General features: G+C 53.8%; 5 protein-coding genes across 5 annotated transcripts; 3 read left to right on the forward strand and 2 right to left on the reverse strand.

Annotated features, from left to right (window-relative positions):
* Nucleotides 1-3,155: 3,155 nt before the first annotated feature.
* J4E86_010710 (uncharacterized protein) lies at nucleotides 3,156-6,544 on the reverse strand (the record flags this gene model as incomplete). The annotated part of the gene is made up of 3 exons (XM_051451206.1): nucleotides 3,156-3,286; nucleotides 3,340-5,916; nucleotides 6,007-6,544. 3 exons carry the CDS (start codon nucleotides 6,542-6,544, stop codon nucleotides 3,156-3,158), a joined length of 3,246 nt encoding a protein of 1,081 aa, XP_051297676.1.
* A 1,077-nt stretch (nucleotides 6,545-7,621) lies between these two features.
* CBP4 (assembly factor cbp4) lies at nucleotides 7,622-8,128 on the forward strand (the record flags this gene model as incomplete). The annotated part of the gene is made up of 4 exons (XM_051451207.1): nucleotides 7,622-7,659; nucleotides 7,710-7,782; nucleotides 7,837-7,948; nucleotides 7,998-8,128. 4 exons carry the CDS (start codon nucleotides 7,622-7,624, stop codon nucleotides 8,126-8,128), a joined length of 354 nt encoding a protein of 117 aa, XP_051297677.1.
* Nucleotides 8,129-8,448: 320 nt separating this feature from the next.
* J4E86_010712 (uncharacterized protein) lies at nucleotides 8,449-11,347 on the forward strand (the record flags this gene model as incomplete). Its single annotated transcript, XM_051451208.1, has 2 exons — nucleotides 8,449-8,493; nucleotides 8,543-11,347. 2 exons carry the CDS (start codon nucleotides 8,449-8,451, stop codon nucleotides 11,345-11,347), a joined length of 2,850 nt encoding a protein of 949 aa, XP_051297678.1.
* Nucleotides 11,348-11,646: 299 nt separating this feature from the next.
* Nucleotides 11,647-12,328, reverse strand: EIF1A (Eukaryotic translation initiation factor 1A; the record flags this gene model as incomplete). The annotated part of the gene is made up of 3 exons (XM_051451209.1): nucleotides 11,647-11,834; nucleotides 11,899-12,166; nucleotides 12,308-12,328. 3 exons carry the CDS (start codon nucleotides 12,326-12,328, stop codon nucleotides 11,647-11,649), a joined length of 477 nt encoding a protein of 158 aa, XP_051297679.1.
* A 297-nt stretch (nucleotides 12,329-12,625) lies between these two features.
* On the forward strand, nucleotides 12,626-13,231 carry J4E86_010714 (uncharacterized protein; the record flags this gene model as incomplete). The annotated part of the gene is made up of 1 exon (XM_051451210.1): nucleotides 12,626-13,231. One exon carries the CDS (start codon nucleotides 12,626-12,628, stop codon nucleotides 13,229-13,231), a length of 606 nt encoding a protein of 201 aa, XP_051297680.1.
* Nucleotides 13,232-14,194: the final 963 nt, after the last annotated feature.

Genomic DNA, 14,194 nt, shown 5'->3' on the forward strand with positions numbered 1-14,194 from the left:
TCATGATGATGATGATGGGGTTGGATGGGTAGGATGTTGACATGTACAAATATGTTTGTATACCATGGACTTTTCCAAACAGCATCTGCATAGCACGTCTTCACTGGTCCTCTCATTCATATCTTGCGCTTCCTTGTACTCGGTGTGAGTAATTCTGATTGAGCGCTACTGTTGCTGATGAACGTGCTGATTCTAGGGTCTAGGCACAACGAGGTCGAGTAATACTAAACAGGACCGTTATTGAGCGCTCCCATCTCTGTGGTCAGTCACGCTGTTCTGTACTTGTTTCAGTATCTCACCTTGCCGAGTACTGACATTTCTAGCGGTCAATCTGCACTCGATCTCGATGCACCAATCACTAGAGGGCACATCAAGGTTTGTTGTGATCGGCAGTCCGATTGCTCTGGCAAGGCTGAAGTTGTCGAGGTGATTCCTTCCGGTGAGTTATTGGTGCGCTTAGGGATTGCAGGAATGCAGATGCGAGGCTGTGCAGGGGGCTTATCCTTTTATTTCGATTTCAACTCGAGCTTGCATGGCAATTGTAACATCTTCCATCCCGCTGACGCTCGATTGCAACGCGTCGCTTCCTGTTCCTGACCTTGATCACGCTTTCGGGGCGGTAAGCGTAACACCCCTGCACATCGCTCGTTGTGAACTGACGGGTCACTAGCGGAGATCATCTCCAACCTCACAATGGTTTTTAGTGATCTCGGAGGGCGACATGATATCCTGCATGATAACAACCCTTCCGCCCCTGTCGAACACAACGCTGATGATCGCGACAAACCCTATGATCCCTTGGGGGATGCTCGACCGTCAATCATCTCTACCATATCCTACAGGCACGCAGCGTCCGGTATTGATGACTCGTCTGGCTTTTCAGACGATGATATGAGAATCATGCTCGTCGGCCAGGTTAACTTGTTCCAGAAGAAAGAGATTGAGGCAATGCTTTCGCCGTCTCCATCTAGTCGCGATGACAAGCCGACTCACATCCCGCGCTTCGTGGTGTTCAGATTACCCTACTTTGAGTCTGAGCCATGCGAAAAGCAGAAAGAATGTTCATTCAGCCCGTCTGTTCAGTACATCTCAACTTCGGATCCACATACTCTGGCATCTGAGGTTCCATTAAGAATCTTGTTACCAGAGGGTGTATTATCATGTCCGTCATGTCTCATCTGCTGCACAGTCCTTAGCGCATGTTTGACGCCGATTGACCTGCTTTATCAGCTACTTGAACAAGGCTGGTGTTCGACAACATTGGAGCCTTCCTTTCGCCCGCCGTTCCCGTTGTCACGAGTGCAGGTTGAAGATGTTCGAATAGCATATGAGCGTGCTACTACATCTGACCTCGATACCCGACCAGTGACGAGATGCGAGTCACTACTGGACGGTCAGCGCAGCGGTTTGATTCCACTTTCGGTGCATAATACAACGACGGGTATAACGCTAAGGGCAAAGCCGGGATTGGGCGCGAGCTCTGCTCATGAGAGCATTGAAATAAGTCGATCAGCGAAACCCAAACTCAGCTCTACAGGAAGCCTAGCGACGAGCGGTAGTTTAGCGTCATTTGCTACCGCAAAATCGACTCAGGATGAGCCTGCTTCTAAGTCACTAAACGGATACAATCCAGTCAACCCGTTGGAAACTGTTCGCGAGAACGACCGACCCGCTCCTGAACTCTCCGCACCGCTTATGAAGCTACACTTCGACTATTACGCAAGTCTCCATCAGCAAAAGATAATTCAGCCTTTCGACAAAGAGCTCAACTGGTCGGGAAAGGGTCAGCATGTCACATTCACAGACAACGATACTATTCCACTTTCCTCGATATCGCATCTGGGAGCATCTATGTCAGCAACCGTTGACAAGGTCATCTGTCGTCGGATAGCACTTGCACGAAAGACGATGAGATGCAGCCGAGGATTGAAAATGGTGGATGCTCTTCGCGAGGTCTATCATTTACAAAACCTCCGGCACTTCCACATCATCCAGCTAGTGGGCACATACCTCCAGGGTCGCAACTTCTCGATTTTAATGTACCCAGCCGCAGACATGCATCTTGGCCGATTCATGGAAGATACACTGGATATGGGCGTGCGGGGTTCATATTCTCACCGCCACTTCCTTTTTTCAACACTGGGCTGCCTTACCTCTGCCGTGGCCTTCATTCACCAGCATACGACGAAACACATGGACATCAAACCTCAGAACATTCTCATCAGGAATTCACGCCCCGGACTCTCTCGTCCTGATTGGCGTGTCTGGCGTGTCTACATTGCCGACTTTGGACTCTCACGATCCTTTGCTGCTCAGGATCACAGCCAGACTGACGGCCCCACATCACGAACCCCTAAATACTGTGCACCTGAAGTTTATAACTCGGAAGAAAGAGGTCGATCTGCAGACATATTTTCGCTTGGCTGTGTCTTCATGGAGATTAGCTGCGCCATCGCCGAAATACACCCCCAGGACTTTGCTATTGTACGACGTGGTCCTGGCATTGACGAATCGTTCCACGCGAATATAGACAGGGTAGTCGTATGGGCTCATGATTTTTTGTACGCCGGATTATGTTCTTGGCTGAGTTATCTCCGAGATGGTCATCTGTATTCCAAGGCGCTTGTTGAATTGCTGATAAACATGGTGAGACGAGACCCTGGGGAAAGGCCTACAGCGACAGAGGTCTACAACAAGATTGTCAGCTTTCCTCGATTACTAATTCCACTCAACTCCTGCTGCTCTCTACCTCCAGAGCCGTATGAATATTGGGATTCTTCATAGAGGTCTTTCGGGGAACCAGAAACGATTCCGAGTGTCTGTAAAATCCATCAGAGGGAGAACGGTCGCTGCACAAAGTGGATTGAAGAGAAATATGTACTGGTTTCAAACATCAACATGAGCGAAATAATAAATGGAGACAGCGATAAACGGTCGTTGTCAATGAACATATATGCTTCGTTCTCTTTCAGCAGCGACAAACTTCATGACATTGAGCAGTACTACAACGCTGTCAAAAAACGCATATCAAAACAGCAGACGCCATCAATGCTTCAACATAAACTCCATGCTCAACACCAGCAACACCAAGCAAACGCACACAAACGACGCTTGGAAACAAATCATCCAGATGATAATACAGTACCAACCCGCAACTACATAACCGAGCAGTTCTCCTCTTGCTGCTTCTGATTCGTCCGACTAAGACGTTCACGCTTCATCTGCACTTTACTTCCACCACGCTTGAGCTCCTCAAGACGTTCTTGAGCTTTGGGGAATTTGTATGCTGCGACGATATTAGCAATCCATTCTTTGCAATATGAGACATCTGGAACATACCTGCAGCCCGTCCATACCACCGTTTCGCCTCGTCCAAACTGCGAGGGCAGCCTATACCCACTTCAGTGAAGTAGCCCATGGCGAACAGCGCCTTTGGCAGTGGCGGTTCCGCGCACGCTGCTTTCCGTGCCCAGAGGTAAGCTTCGGTGTCGCTTTGTTCGAGTATGCCCGAGGTACCTGTTAGGTACCAGCCTGAGAGTGCGAGTTCACTCTGGTGTTCCTCCTGGGCAGCGGCTTTGGTGTACCAAGCGATACTGGTACGTGCGTCGATTGGGCAGCCCAGGAGCCCATACTCATAAGCTTGACCAAGACGGAATTGGGAGAATTTGTAGCCGAGATCAGCGGCTTGGTGGAAGAGCTGTAGCGCGTAGGCTTCGTCGCGTATGACGCGTTCGTTGCCGGCTTGCGCTTCGTAGATGAGGGCCAATTCGTGGAGTGCGTGCGGGTTGTCGCGATCGGCTAGACTAGCGGCTCGTTTGAGCATGTTGATAGCTTCACCAAAGTTCTTCTGTTGGCCTAGGAGTCCCTTGAGGAGTATCATGCCCATTTTGTACATGGCAGGGGGGTCGCCCAACGCGGCAGCACGTCGATACCACTGGACGGCTTTGAGAGGATCCTTCTTGGTGCCACCACCTTCTTCATGACCCATCTCGCAGCAGACAGCTGTACGGTATGCACTTGCGGCATGGCCTCCTTTGGCGGCTGATTGATAGAGTGTGAATGCCTCCTTGGTGTCCACTTGCAAGCCAAGCCCTCCTGATCCGTAACAATCGGCGAGATAGAACATGGCATCCGGTGAGCCATTGTTGACTAGCTTTTTGATGATCTTGTGGGCTTCGAGGATGAACTTCTCTCGGTTCTTGTTCTTCGTCCTGGAGTCGGCAGTGCCTCCTTCATCGGCAAGTACGCTCGATGCTTCTACAAGCTTCTTCGATAGTTTCAGGCCCGTAGGAATGTCATTGGGGTTTTGCTTCCACGTGTTGCGTAGTCTGTTTAGCTCGTCGTAAGTGACTGGATGAGGTGCCGCGCCTGTTCCACTGTGACGCTGTGTAGAAGATTGTTGGCTTTCAATACTGGGGCGTCCAGGCTCGCTGTTGTATTGTCTGACAGGCGGCGGTCTTGCGTTCTGGGGCACCTGGGGCTGGTTTGCTTGTGGTTGCTGCCGCGGTGGCTGCTGCATGAGACCTTGTCGTACAGGCATGGGGTGCGCTGGCAAGGCGTCTGGATTCGACGGTGGCTGAGTAGTGCCAGGTCTTCTGCCCATAGGATCGCTTGGGTTTCGTCCCGGTGCAGGTGCAGCTGTTCCTGGTCGTTGAATAGGGTGTCCGGGTGCGGGCGATCCGAAGTTCCTGTTCATGCTTGGAGGCGGCTCAGAGTAAGTAGTCTCATCCGAGTATACCCTTTGGGGGCCTGGAGGGGGCCCTCCATATCGTGGGTCAAAATTGGGCGGCTGTCCACGCATCGGACCTTGGTTGGGTGGTGCACCTTGCATGCCATCACCCGTCATTCCCCTCTGAGGAGGCCCTCGTCCTCGGACACCGTTGGGTAGACCATTCGGGGGCGCAAAGCCAGTGTTTGCCCGTGACGGACCTGGCATCGGGGGAGCATCTGCCGCCATTTCATGCACGCCATTTGCGTACTGCCCGTTGAGGTCTGGCTGTGATCGACTTCGCTGCATCTGGCCCTGAGGATTGCCGGATCCTGGGTTCGTGGGCGCAGGCGGTGGGGCATAGCGGGTATCGTTAGATGGAGTCAAGTGGTTGTCGATTGAATCACCTCTGCGATGCTTGTTGTTGGTCTCTGGGATGGCGTCGAAGTTGGGCATGTCCATCGCAGCGTCGCCCTGCCCATAGTAGTCATCGTAGAAGTCGTCCAGTGCCGGTTCGCCACCCTGAGCCTGTTGCTGCTGAATTGGCGCTTGACGCTGGTCTTGCTGGCGGTATTGCGTTGGTGGCTGCTGTTGCGGCGCCTGGGGCATAGGAGGCCTATGTCCCTGCTGCATTGGTGGCCCGTTTTGCCTCGTCCCACCCGCAGTTGAAGGCCTGGGAGGAATGTGATCTGGCGATGCAGGGCCATAGTAGCCGGAAACAGCACCAGGCTCAGCGAACTCTTGCTGACCGTTATATCCACCCTGATTTCCATTTGGTAGTGTCTGGGGCATTGTCACCGATCGCTGTGTGTTCGGACCGAAAGCTCGCGACATGGGATCAGATGTGCGATGTGGTTGCTGTCCTCGACTGGGATCGGCGTTCATGGGGGGTGGTCGCTGTCCGGGCGGCATGCGATTAGGGGCATTGCGTTGACCCTGGCCTTCGAAATGTCCCGAGTCCTGCCGCGGGTTGGGTATTGACCTCTGCTGTGGTGGGCCGCGGTTTTGTGGTGGCATAGGCTGTCCTCGCCCAGATGGGCCTGTAGGCTTCGGCTGTCCTCCACCGTCCTTGATGGTCATCTGTGCCATGCCCTTTTCGAGGGGCTTCGAGCCAGCTTGCGGTGGCTTTTGCGAAGGAAAGGTCGGGAACGGGTTGTCGTAGGCAAGAGTCTTGGGTGATGTTGGGTTGAAGAGGGAGCGGTCCAGGCCTGTCAGTGGTGATTAGTGGACTGTATTATGATGAAGTTCGGCAATGCTAATTCTTGTCGTTATGAGTGAATCGGGATGTCGCGACATACCTGGTGGCCTCTGGACACCTCGTCCATTTTGTGTGTTGATGGGTGGCGCATTCCCCTGACCTGTCGGTCGGCTTCGGGGATCCTGTTGTTGTGGTGGTGGTCGTTGTCGCGGCGGCTCATTGTAGGCCTGTTGCTGAGGACGCTGACTCTGAGGAGGCGGTCTCCGTCCTGGGTTTTGCGGGGGCGACTGCTGGTAGTGCTGGTCGCTGTATGCCTCCTCCTGATAGTACTGGTCTTGCGGCGGCTGTCTGCGCCGCTGATCCGGCTGGGCTGACCTCGAGTGCCCATTCACGTCCTGATAGCCGCCGTGCTGCTGCGCGTTGTCCCATCCTCCTTGCTGGTCATAGTGTCCGTTATTCCATTGCTCGTGGCCGCCCTGGTCATAGCCGTAATCGTAGTCGTAGTATTGTTGCTGGTCATATTGATTTTCGTAATTCTGGTATTGCTGCTGCTGCCTCTGTTGCGGCCTGCCTTGCTCGTAGTACTGCGGCTGCTGTTGCGGCTGCGCGTAGTGATCGTAGTGTTGTTGGTGCGCCATGCTTGCGGCGTTATCGGAGAAGCCTGACCCGAGGCTGTCTATCACGAGGCTAGCGAGCGTTGGTGATGTCCGACCGGCGGGGCTGCAGCTCTTAAGGTATCTCGGGTGCAATCGCGATCGCGAGCCTGGGCTCGTTCGGCCTGTTTGTAGCGGATGCTGGTCGTCGACGTGCGATCGCGATGACGGTGTTGGCAGTTGGCCGTGTTCCGGGCAATGTCGTACCTGACAGGGGTGGCACAAACTCAAAGAGGTGTCATATGCCCACTCAGCACAGGGACGACCTTTCAAAGGCGGGATGACGATGGAGTGAAGGTGGAAAGTCTATAGTCGAACTCTCAATTGTACATGTTCTGGAAATCGACGCCAATTGGGGGCGGCCGCTGCCTCCTCAAACACGGGGTGACCTCCAATTAGTTCGATTACGTTTCAACCCAGGTCTGTCGCCCACACGCCGCTGGTGCAACACAGGAAATGAATAAGCAAAAGTCCCGCTTTGGCGTCCTTCGCCTTGAAACGCGGACAAGGGACCTTGGAGTAGACGAATCGTTGTCGGTGGATTGATTCGCACGCGAGTAGATTAAATGAAGCCTTTGAATTTGCCCTGAGTAACACCGCCAGCTAAAGTGACTGGAGAAATATGGAGACGATCAGTATCAGCCCTGCGCAGAACAGCCCGAATGAGCTGATGTCAAGCAGTCCCTATACGAACCAAGTCGCAGAGCCGCTGGAGATCATACACATCATGCAGTCGAGGAACGGCCTACCAATGAGCGCAGGGTCGACGGTGATCGCTGGGCCTTAGGCTCGGGTAAGCGTTCGCCGCCTGCAAGCAGTTGGGTCCCGACGATGCAGCTCCGGTGGCGTCGGGCGGCGGTGCACGACACACGTGATTGAGAGTGGCGCAGCAGGCTAGCTTTGTTAGACAATCAATCCGGCAGTTGGGTGGATCGTCGACTTCACCACTTTAGCTGCACGAGTCTCCACCCCAACACAATACCCTGGGATATACGCTGCCAACGAAGCAGAAGATCTAGAGAGTAGACTTCCCGATATTCAGACCGTCACCATAGACACACCATGCCATCTACCGCGGCTTACATCAAAGCCATCGCAGGGTACGTCAGATACATGGCCGCTGCATGGCCATAAACTGATAACAAGATAGAGGCGGAATCCTGTGCATCGGCGGCCCTGCACTCGTCATGTGGGTTACACCTACTGAGGAAGAAATCTTCAAGGTATGTCTACTTTGCCACGTGCATGTGCCCAACAGCTGCTCATGATCCATGCAGAGGTATAGCCCAGAACTGCAGAAGAAGGCTCTTGCCGGAAGGGAGCAGAGACAGAAGGACTTTGACGCCTTTGTTGGCCAATTGAAGGAGGCTTCGCGTTCAGACAAGCCGAGTAAGTGTTCCTTCTGCAGTCATCTTCGAGACTGCGCTAACGAAATTAGTCTGGGCTGCGCAGAAGGAAATGGATGCGAAGAGGTCTGAGACGGAACAACAGATTCGCAGGGAGGAGCGCGACGCATATGCTGCCGAGGGACGGAGAAGACAAGCAGAGATCAGGGCTAGCACGCAGTAGCAGTAGCAGGCTCATGCTACATGACTTCTTTTTCGCTGTTGTATATTTACATGTATCACGAATCTACGCTTCCAACAAGGTCAGGGGTTTCCTGGAAATCGAGGTATTCTGCAAGACCTATGACGTACGGTTCATATCCAATGTCAGGCATAGTCGAGTCCGTGGATGTCTGAAATGAGGCGAGGCCTCTGCTCAGGTGACATCCGCCCGGGATCGATCTCGTGACAGCGTCTAGGTTTCGCGAAGTTCCGCGAACCTAGACGCGCGAACCAGCCCCAAACCTTCATCTCGCCCCACCACGACCGTTGCAGCAGGATCCAATGCCCAACGATGCGCAAGCCCCCGTGAAGCTCTCGTTGCCTCTCGTAAGCCCAATCTAGAACATCTGTAGATACGACACTAATGACATCATAGGAGTTCCAACAGGACATCTTCAACGAACTGCGCGAGGAAGATGAGCTCGTCCTCCTTGCGCGCGGCCTTGGCCTTCTGCGCATAGTCACGAACCTCCTCCACTCCTACGATGCCGCCGGGAACAACCTTATACTGCTCGTGGGTGCCGACGATCGCGAGAATGTCTGGATCGGCGAGGCCTTGGCTGAGCACGCAGCCGTCAGCAACGCGCCCAAGTGTCGCGGCCTGAGCCTGGTCAATACCGATCTGATGAGCGTTGGGACACGTGAGAAGATGTATGCCCAAGGCGGGATCTTCAGCATCACGTCGCGCATCCTCATTGTGGACTTTCTGTCTGGGCTACTCAATCCGGAAACGGTGACGGGTGTGGTGGTGCTGCATGCTGAACGGGTCGTTGCGACATCTTTGGAAGCCTTCATCTTGAGGATATACCGGCAGAAGAACAAGGCAGGCTTCTTAAAGGCGTTCTCAGATACGCCAGAGCCCTTCACGACTGGCTTCGCTCCGCTCACGAACATGATGAAGAACCTGTTCCTGACGAAACCGGCGTTATACCCAAGATTCCACGTCGCAGTCGCGAACTCGCTCGAAGGACGCAAGAAAGCGGAAGTCATTGAGCTGGAAGTGCCAATGACGGAAGCTATGCAAGATATACAGAACGCGGTACTGGCCTGTGTTGAGGCCAGTATCAGCGAGCTCAAGAAAGCGAACCCAGGCGTGGAGATGGAGGATTGGAATGTGGACAGTGCCCTACACAAGAATTTTGATCAAATCATCAGACGTCAACTAGACCCCGTCTGGCATCGCACAACGTTCAAGACGCGACAGGTCGTCCGAGATCTGTCCCTGCTTCGCACTATTCTGCATGCCCTTCTTACCTATGATGCGGTGAACTTCAACAAGTACCTCGATACTGTGCTTGCAGCCTCGCAACCACCGCCAGGGTCAACAAAGCAGAATCAGTCTCCATGGTTGTTCCTAGACGCGGCCGATACCATCTTTACCACTGCCAAGCGAAGAGTATACACGGGCAAGGTATCTAATGTGGAATTAGCAAACGCCTCGAATGCTGTGCCAGAGTCTCTGCAGCCTGTCCTAGAGGAATTTCCCAAGTGGACGCAGCTTGCAGAAATTCTGCAAGAGATAGAGCAAGATGCCTACTTCAACCCAACACCGCAAGACTCGTCCAACGGCTCTATACTCATCATGTGCGGCGACCAAGGTACAGCATCACAGCTAAGAGAGTATCTGCAGACCATGTACGTCAAGCCAGAGGGCGTTGCAGACGAGGACGAAGACGAGTACGAGCCATCAGCGAACTTCATGATGCGACGCAAGCTACGGAGCTATCTCACATGGAAACGCGACTTCAGCAAGGTCAGCGCTGCGTTGTTCTCAGAGAATCAGAAAGCCATCAACACCAGCACAGACAAGAATGTTCAGAGCGGTATGCGCCAGACTTCTGGTAAACCTCCGCCTAACAAGCGGCGCCGCATAAGAGGAGGCGGAAACGCAGCAGCAGGACCATCGCGGTCTGATACAGGAGCTGTTCGGACAGCAGGAGACCGCGACGCCCACATTGCAAGTCTAATGGCCGAACTGGAACCCACCGAGATCGAAGCCGCGCAAAAGCCTGGCGACGTAGGATTCGACCCGCTTGACAACATGGAAAGCTTCTACGAGCTCTTCGATATGAACTCCCTGATAATCGTACACCCCTACTCTGGAGACTTGGACGAACACATCCTCGACGAGACAAAGCCGCGATACGTCATCATGTACGAGCCCGACGCAGCGTTCATCCGGCGGATAGAAGTATACCGATCATCCCATACAGACCGAACAGTAAAAGTCTTCTTCATGTACTACGGCGGCAGCGTAGAAGAACAACGATACCTCTCCGCCGTCCGCCGCGAAAAAGACGCCTTCACACGACTAATCAAAGAGCGCGCAAACATGGCCCTAACCATGAACTCCACCGCCAACCTCGCGCCCGAAGAATCCTTCCTCCGTACAATCAACACACGTATCGCCGGCGGCGGCCGCCTAGCCGCCACCACCGAACCCCCCCGTGTCGTCGTCGACGTACGAGAATTCCGGTCCTCACTCCCCTCGCTCCTCCACGGCCGGTCCATCGTAATAGTCCCCTGCATGCTCACCGTCGGCGACTACGTCCTCACGCCCCAAATCTGCATCGAGCGAAAATCCATCCGCGACCTAATCCAATCCTTCGCCAACGGCCGCCTCTTCAACCAAGTCGAATCCATGATGGAACACTACAAACACCCCATGCTGCTCATCGAGTTCGACCAAAACAAGTCGTTCACCCTAGAGCCCTTCACCGACTACTCAGCCGGTAGCAGCAGTTCCTCCTCCTCCGCCAACGGACCCGCCACAACACCAGACCTCCAATCCAAACTCGTTATGCTTACCCTCGCTTTCCCTCGCTTGAGAATCATTTGGAGTAGCAGTCCGTATCAGACGGCTGAGATCTTCGCAGAGCTCAAGAAACAGCAGGATGAGCCTGATCCGATGAAAGCCGTGCAGTTGGGGCTTGATCCGAATCAGAGTGGGGATGAGATGCGCAGCTTTAATCAGACGAGTCAGGATATGTTGAGGGCGCTGCCGGGGGTGAATGAGAATGTGGTTACGACGTTGATGCTTAAGAGTGAGAGTGTGTTTGAGGTGGCGAATATGTCCGAGAGGGAGATTTGTTGGTTGGTCGGGACGGATGTGGGGAGGAGGGTGCATAGGTTTTTTAATCGCAGTGTGTATGAGGAGGTGCAGTGGCAGGGTTTTAGTTAGAGGGTCAGGATGTTAGATGGTAGAGCAAGGGTACATGGAAAGTGTAGTTTGGACGAAGATTATGCGTGTATCATTTCTCTATCCCATCATGCTTTCACAAAAATTCCAAAAGCACGTAACATAAAAACATGCCTCATAACCCCATGATCATCCATACGGAACCATGTATCCCTCAACATGCCTCAAACCATCCGCCCGCTCGCAAGAAGCAGCATTTGAGCAGCCCGGCCCCCGCCACAGCAAAGCAGCAGCCGCAAAGCAGGAGCCGAGACAGCATGGCGGATCTGCGCACCTCCCCCTCAAATGTCGTCAATATCAATCTCCTTCTTGCCAGTGCCGTCAGCCTCGTCCGAATCGCTGTCGTCGCGGTCCTCGTCGAACTCGAAACCGATGCCCTCGTCGCCCTGGTCGCCGTATGTGTCGGTCTCGTTGATCTTTGCGTTTTCGGGGAGTTCGCCGTAGGCTTTTAATGAGCGGGCTTCGTCGGCTGTACATGTGTTAGTATCATGCCCAACAAGCCTTGGTTTGTTTCAGTGACAGTGTAGACTCACCAGAGTACTTCATAATAACATCACCCTTCTCGTCCTGGTAGTCTCGCAGCGACAGCAGGATAATGTCGCCCTGGTTGATCCAGACCTTCTTCCTCAGCTTGCCGCGGATATGGGCGAGACGGCGGGCGCCGTCGAAGCACTGGGCTTCCAGACGACCGTTTCCGAGCATCTTGACGACTTGGGCGTATTCTTGGCCTTCCTCTTTGAAGACGAGTTCGCGCTTTTCGTTGTCGTTCTCGTTCTTACCCCTACGTCGGTTTTTACCTCCCTGATAGATATGTTAGCAGGTGCATCGTGGCATGTGAGAGGAAGCGCCGCATCGCCCAGACATGGAAAGCGCCGTGAGGTTTGGGCGTCAGGCGCTGGAGGAAGTGGCGGGGCAGCCCCTCCAAAAGAGCGCTGGACATACCTTTCCCTTGTTCTTCGGCATGGTGGGCGGTAGTCGAAGTTGGTGTGGGTGTGGGTGGAGTTGTGTTTGGTGTTGGTGGCAGAAGCGTCGGCGGGCGCAAGTCTTTATGTAGTGGCGGCTCGACGGTTGTTTGCACTGTGGATTCCGACTCACTGTGGGAGCCTTCGACACTGCGCGCTAAGGCCGCTTACAGCCAAGCGCCCCGTCGCTCACCCGGCCGAAAATCAATCCATCCGTGGTCCTTACGCCTTTTCACCCCCACTCGCTGTCCCTTCACCCTACGTCACCGTGCATACACACGAGAGGCATGGGACAGCCATGTCAAAGAATGCCGTCTATTCGCTCCTCGCCAGACAGCAGCCGCGCACGTTCAAAGTCAGCTATGCCACCGACTACAAGCACTTCATCCTCAACCACGTCGCGTCCGATCCCCAGCACCCCCTCTGCGAGACGCAGCGCCGCAGACAGAGAGAGAAGAAGAAGGAGGGACTGTGGTGGCATGCGACCACCCCCGCCGACCTGAACAAGTCCAGCTGTGTAAGAACATGGGCTAGACGGCGTCTGCGCAATGCTATCAAAGAAGAGCTCCAAGCCCGCGGATACGACGAGAATGGCAAATTTGTCTATCCTGAGGTCCGGAAGAGCCAGCCAGGTCTTTTGAATACGCTGCGCGCGGGCAACACACTGGATTTGCAGGGCAGCTTGAGGTTCCATGTCGAGCCGCCTCTGGTCCCGGCAAAGTATGTAGATGTACGCGCAGAGGCTGGTGCTGTCATAGAGGCTTTGATCAATGCTCAGAGAGGCACGGTTGGCGGATTTGCTCCAGCGAAGCCGATGAAGACGCGTCCATCGTGGAATCCACCTGCTGCTGCGCAAGAGCGTCCGCGTCAGATCTTCAAACGCGTGGCGACGCGCACGGGGTGATTGTGGCTTCACAGGCTGAATGAACTCGTAGAGACCTGCTGAGCTGCATTGTCGCAGAAGACGAAGGGTCTATTACGCTGCCGCCGGCCAGCGATGCCCTGACGTATGTAGTAATACATTAATCACCGAGCTTGACAAAGATTCGCAACACCATCGAAGGTGATGGATCCAAATGAAGAGTAAATAAACGTTCACTCAGAAGCACTGCGCGCAGACACAACGACTCCTTACACGCGCCCCTGATCAGCCTCATGTCATCATGTCATCATCTCGCTTCTTACCCACCCGTGGACCTGTTGTCACAGCTTCGGTACAAACCTCCGCACCAGACCTGCGATCCACATGCTCGCTTCCTCTAATTGGTAAAGGAGCTTTCTCGGCCCCAGCCGTGGTTCTTACCTCCAGCGCCATGGTTGGGTGGAGGGAACCACCGCTTTTCTACTGTCATCTACAGGTCTGCCTTGTGTTTACTAAGTAAGGTAATCGTTTTGGAATGCTAGGTCTGGTCGTTCCGAGACGGGTATGTGAAAGTTGATGCTGTAGATTGTTGCGGAATTTGCACCGGGCCAATGGGAGTTTGATGTTATAGGTGTAGTTCTTGTGAAGGTGTTGTTGTGTTGGAATGGTGGTTTGGATGAAGCGTAATTAGCATTTTTCCCTTGGATGTAGTGCATCAAGACTGTCGCCGATAATAGGATGACTAGACAGCACGAAGTATAACCAGCCAAGAAAAGTCACATTGGAGCATTACACGTTAGGAAATTCAGATTCAGATTTCACCAAGTCCTGTGCAGTACCAGTTGACACGTCCTGACCAATAAGCCGACTTCGGAACTAAATCCGGGCTAAGGTCCGCTCGGAACGGATTGGACGGTCGACTCGCTGACCCACCATCAATGACAGCACATCCGTCGTACATCTACTTAGGCAAGTCTTAAATACGACACAACATCGTTGCATATC

This window comes from Alternaria arbusti (assembly GCF_024043155.1).
Source record: "Alternaria arbusti strain BMP 1465 chromosome Unknown scaffold_24, whole genome shotgun sequence".
NCBI lineage: Eukaryota > Fungi > Ascomycota > Dothideomycetes > Pleosporales > Pleosporaceae > Alternaria > Alternaria arbusti.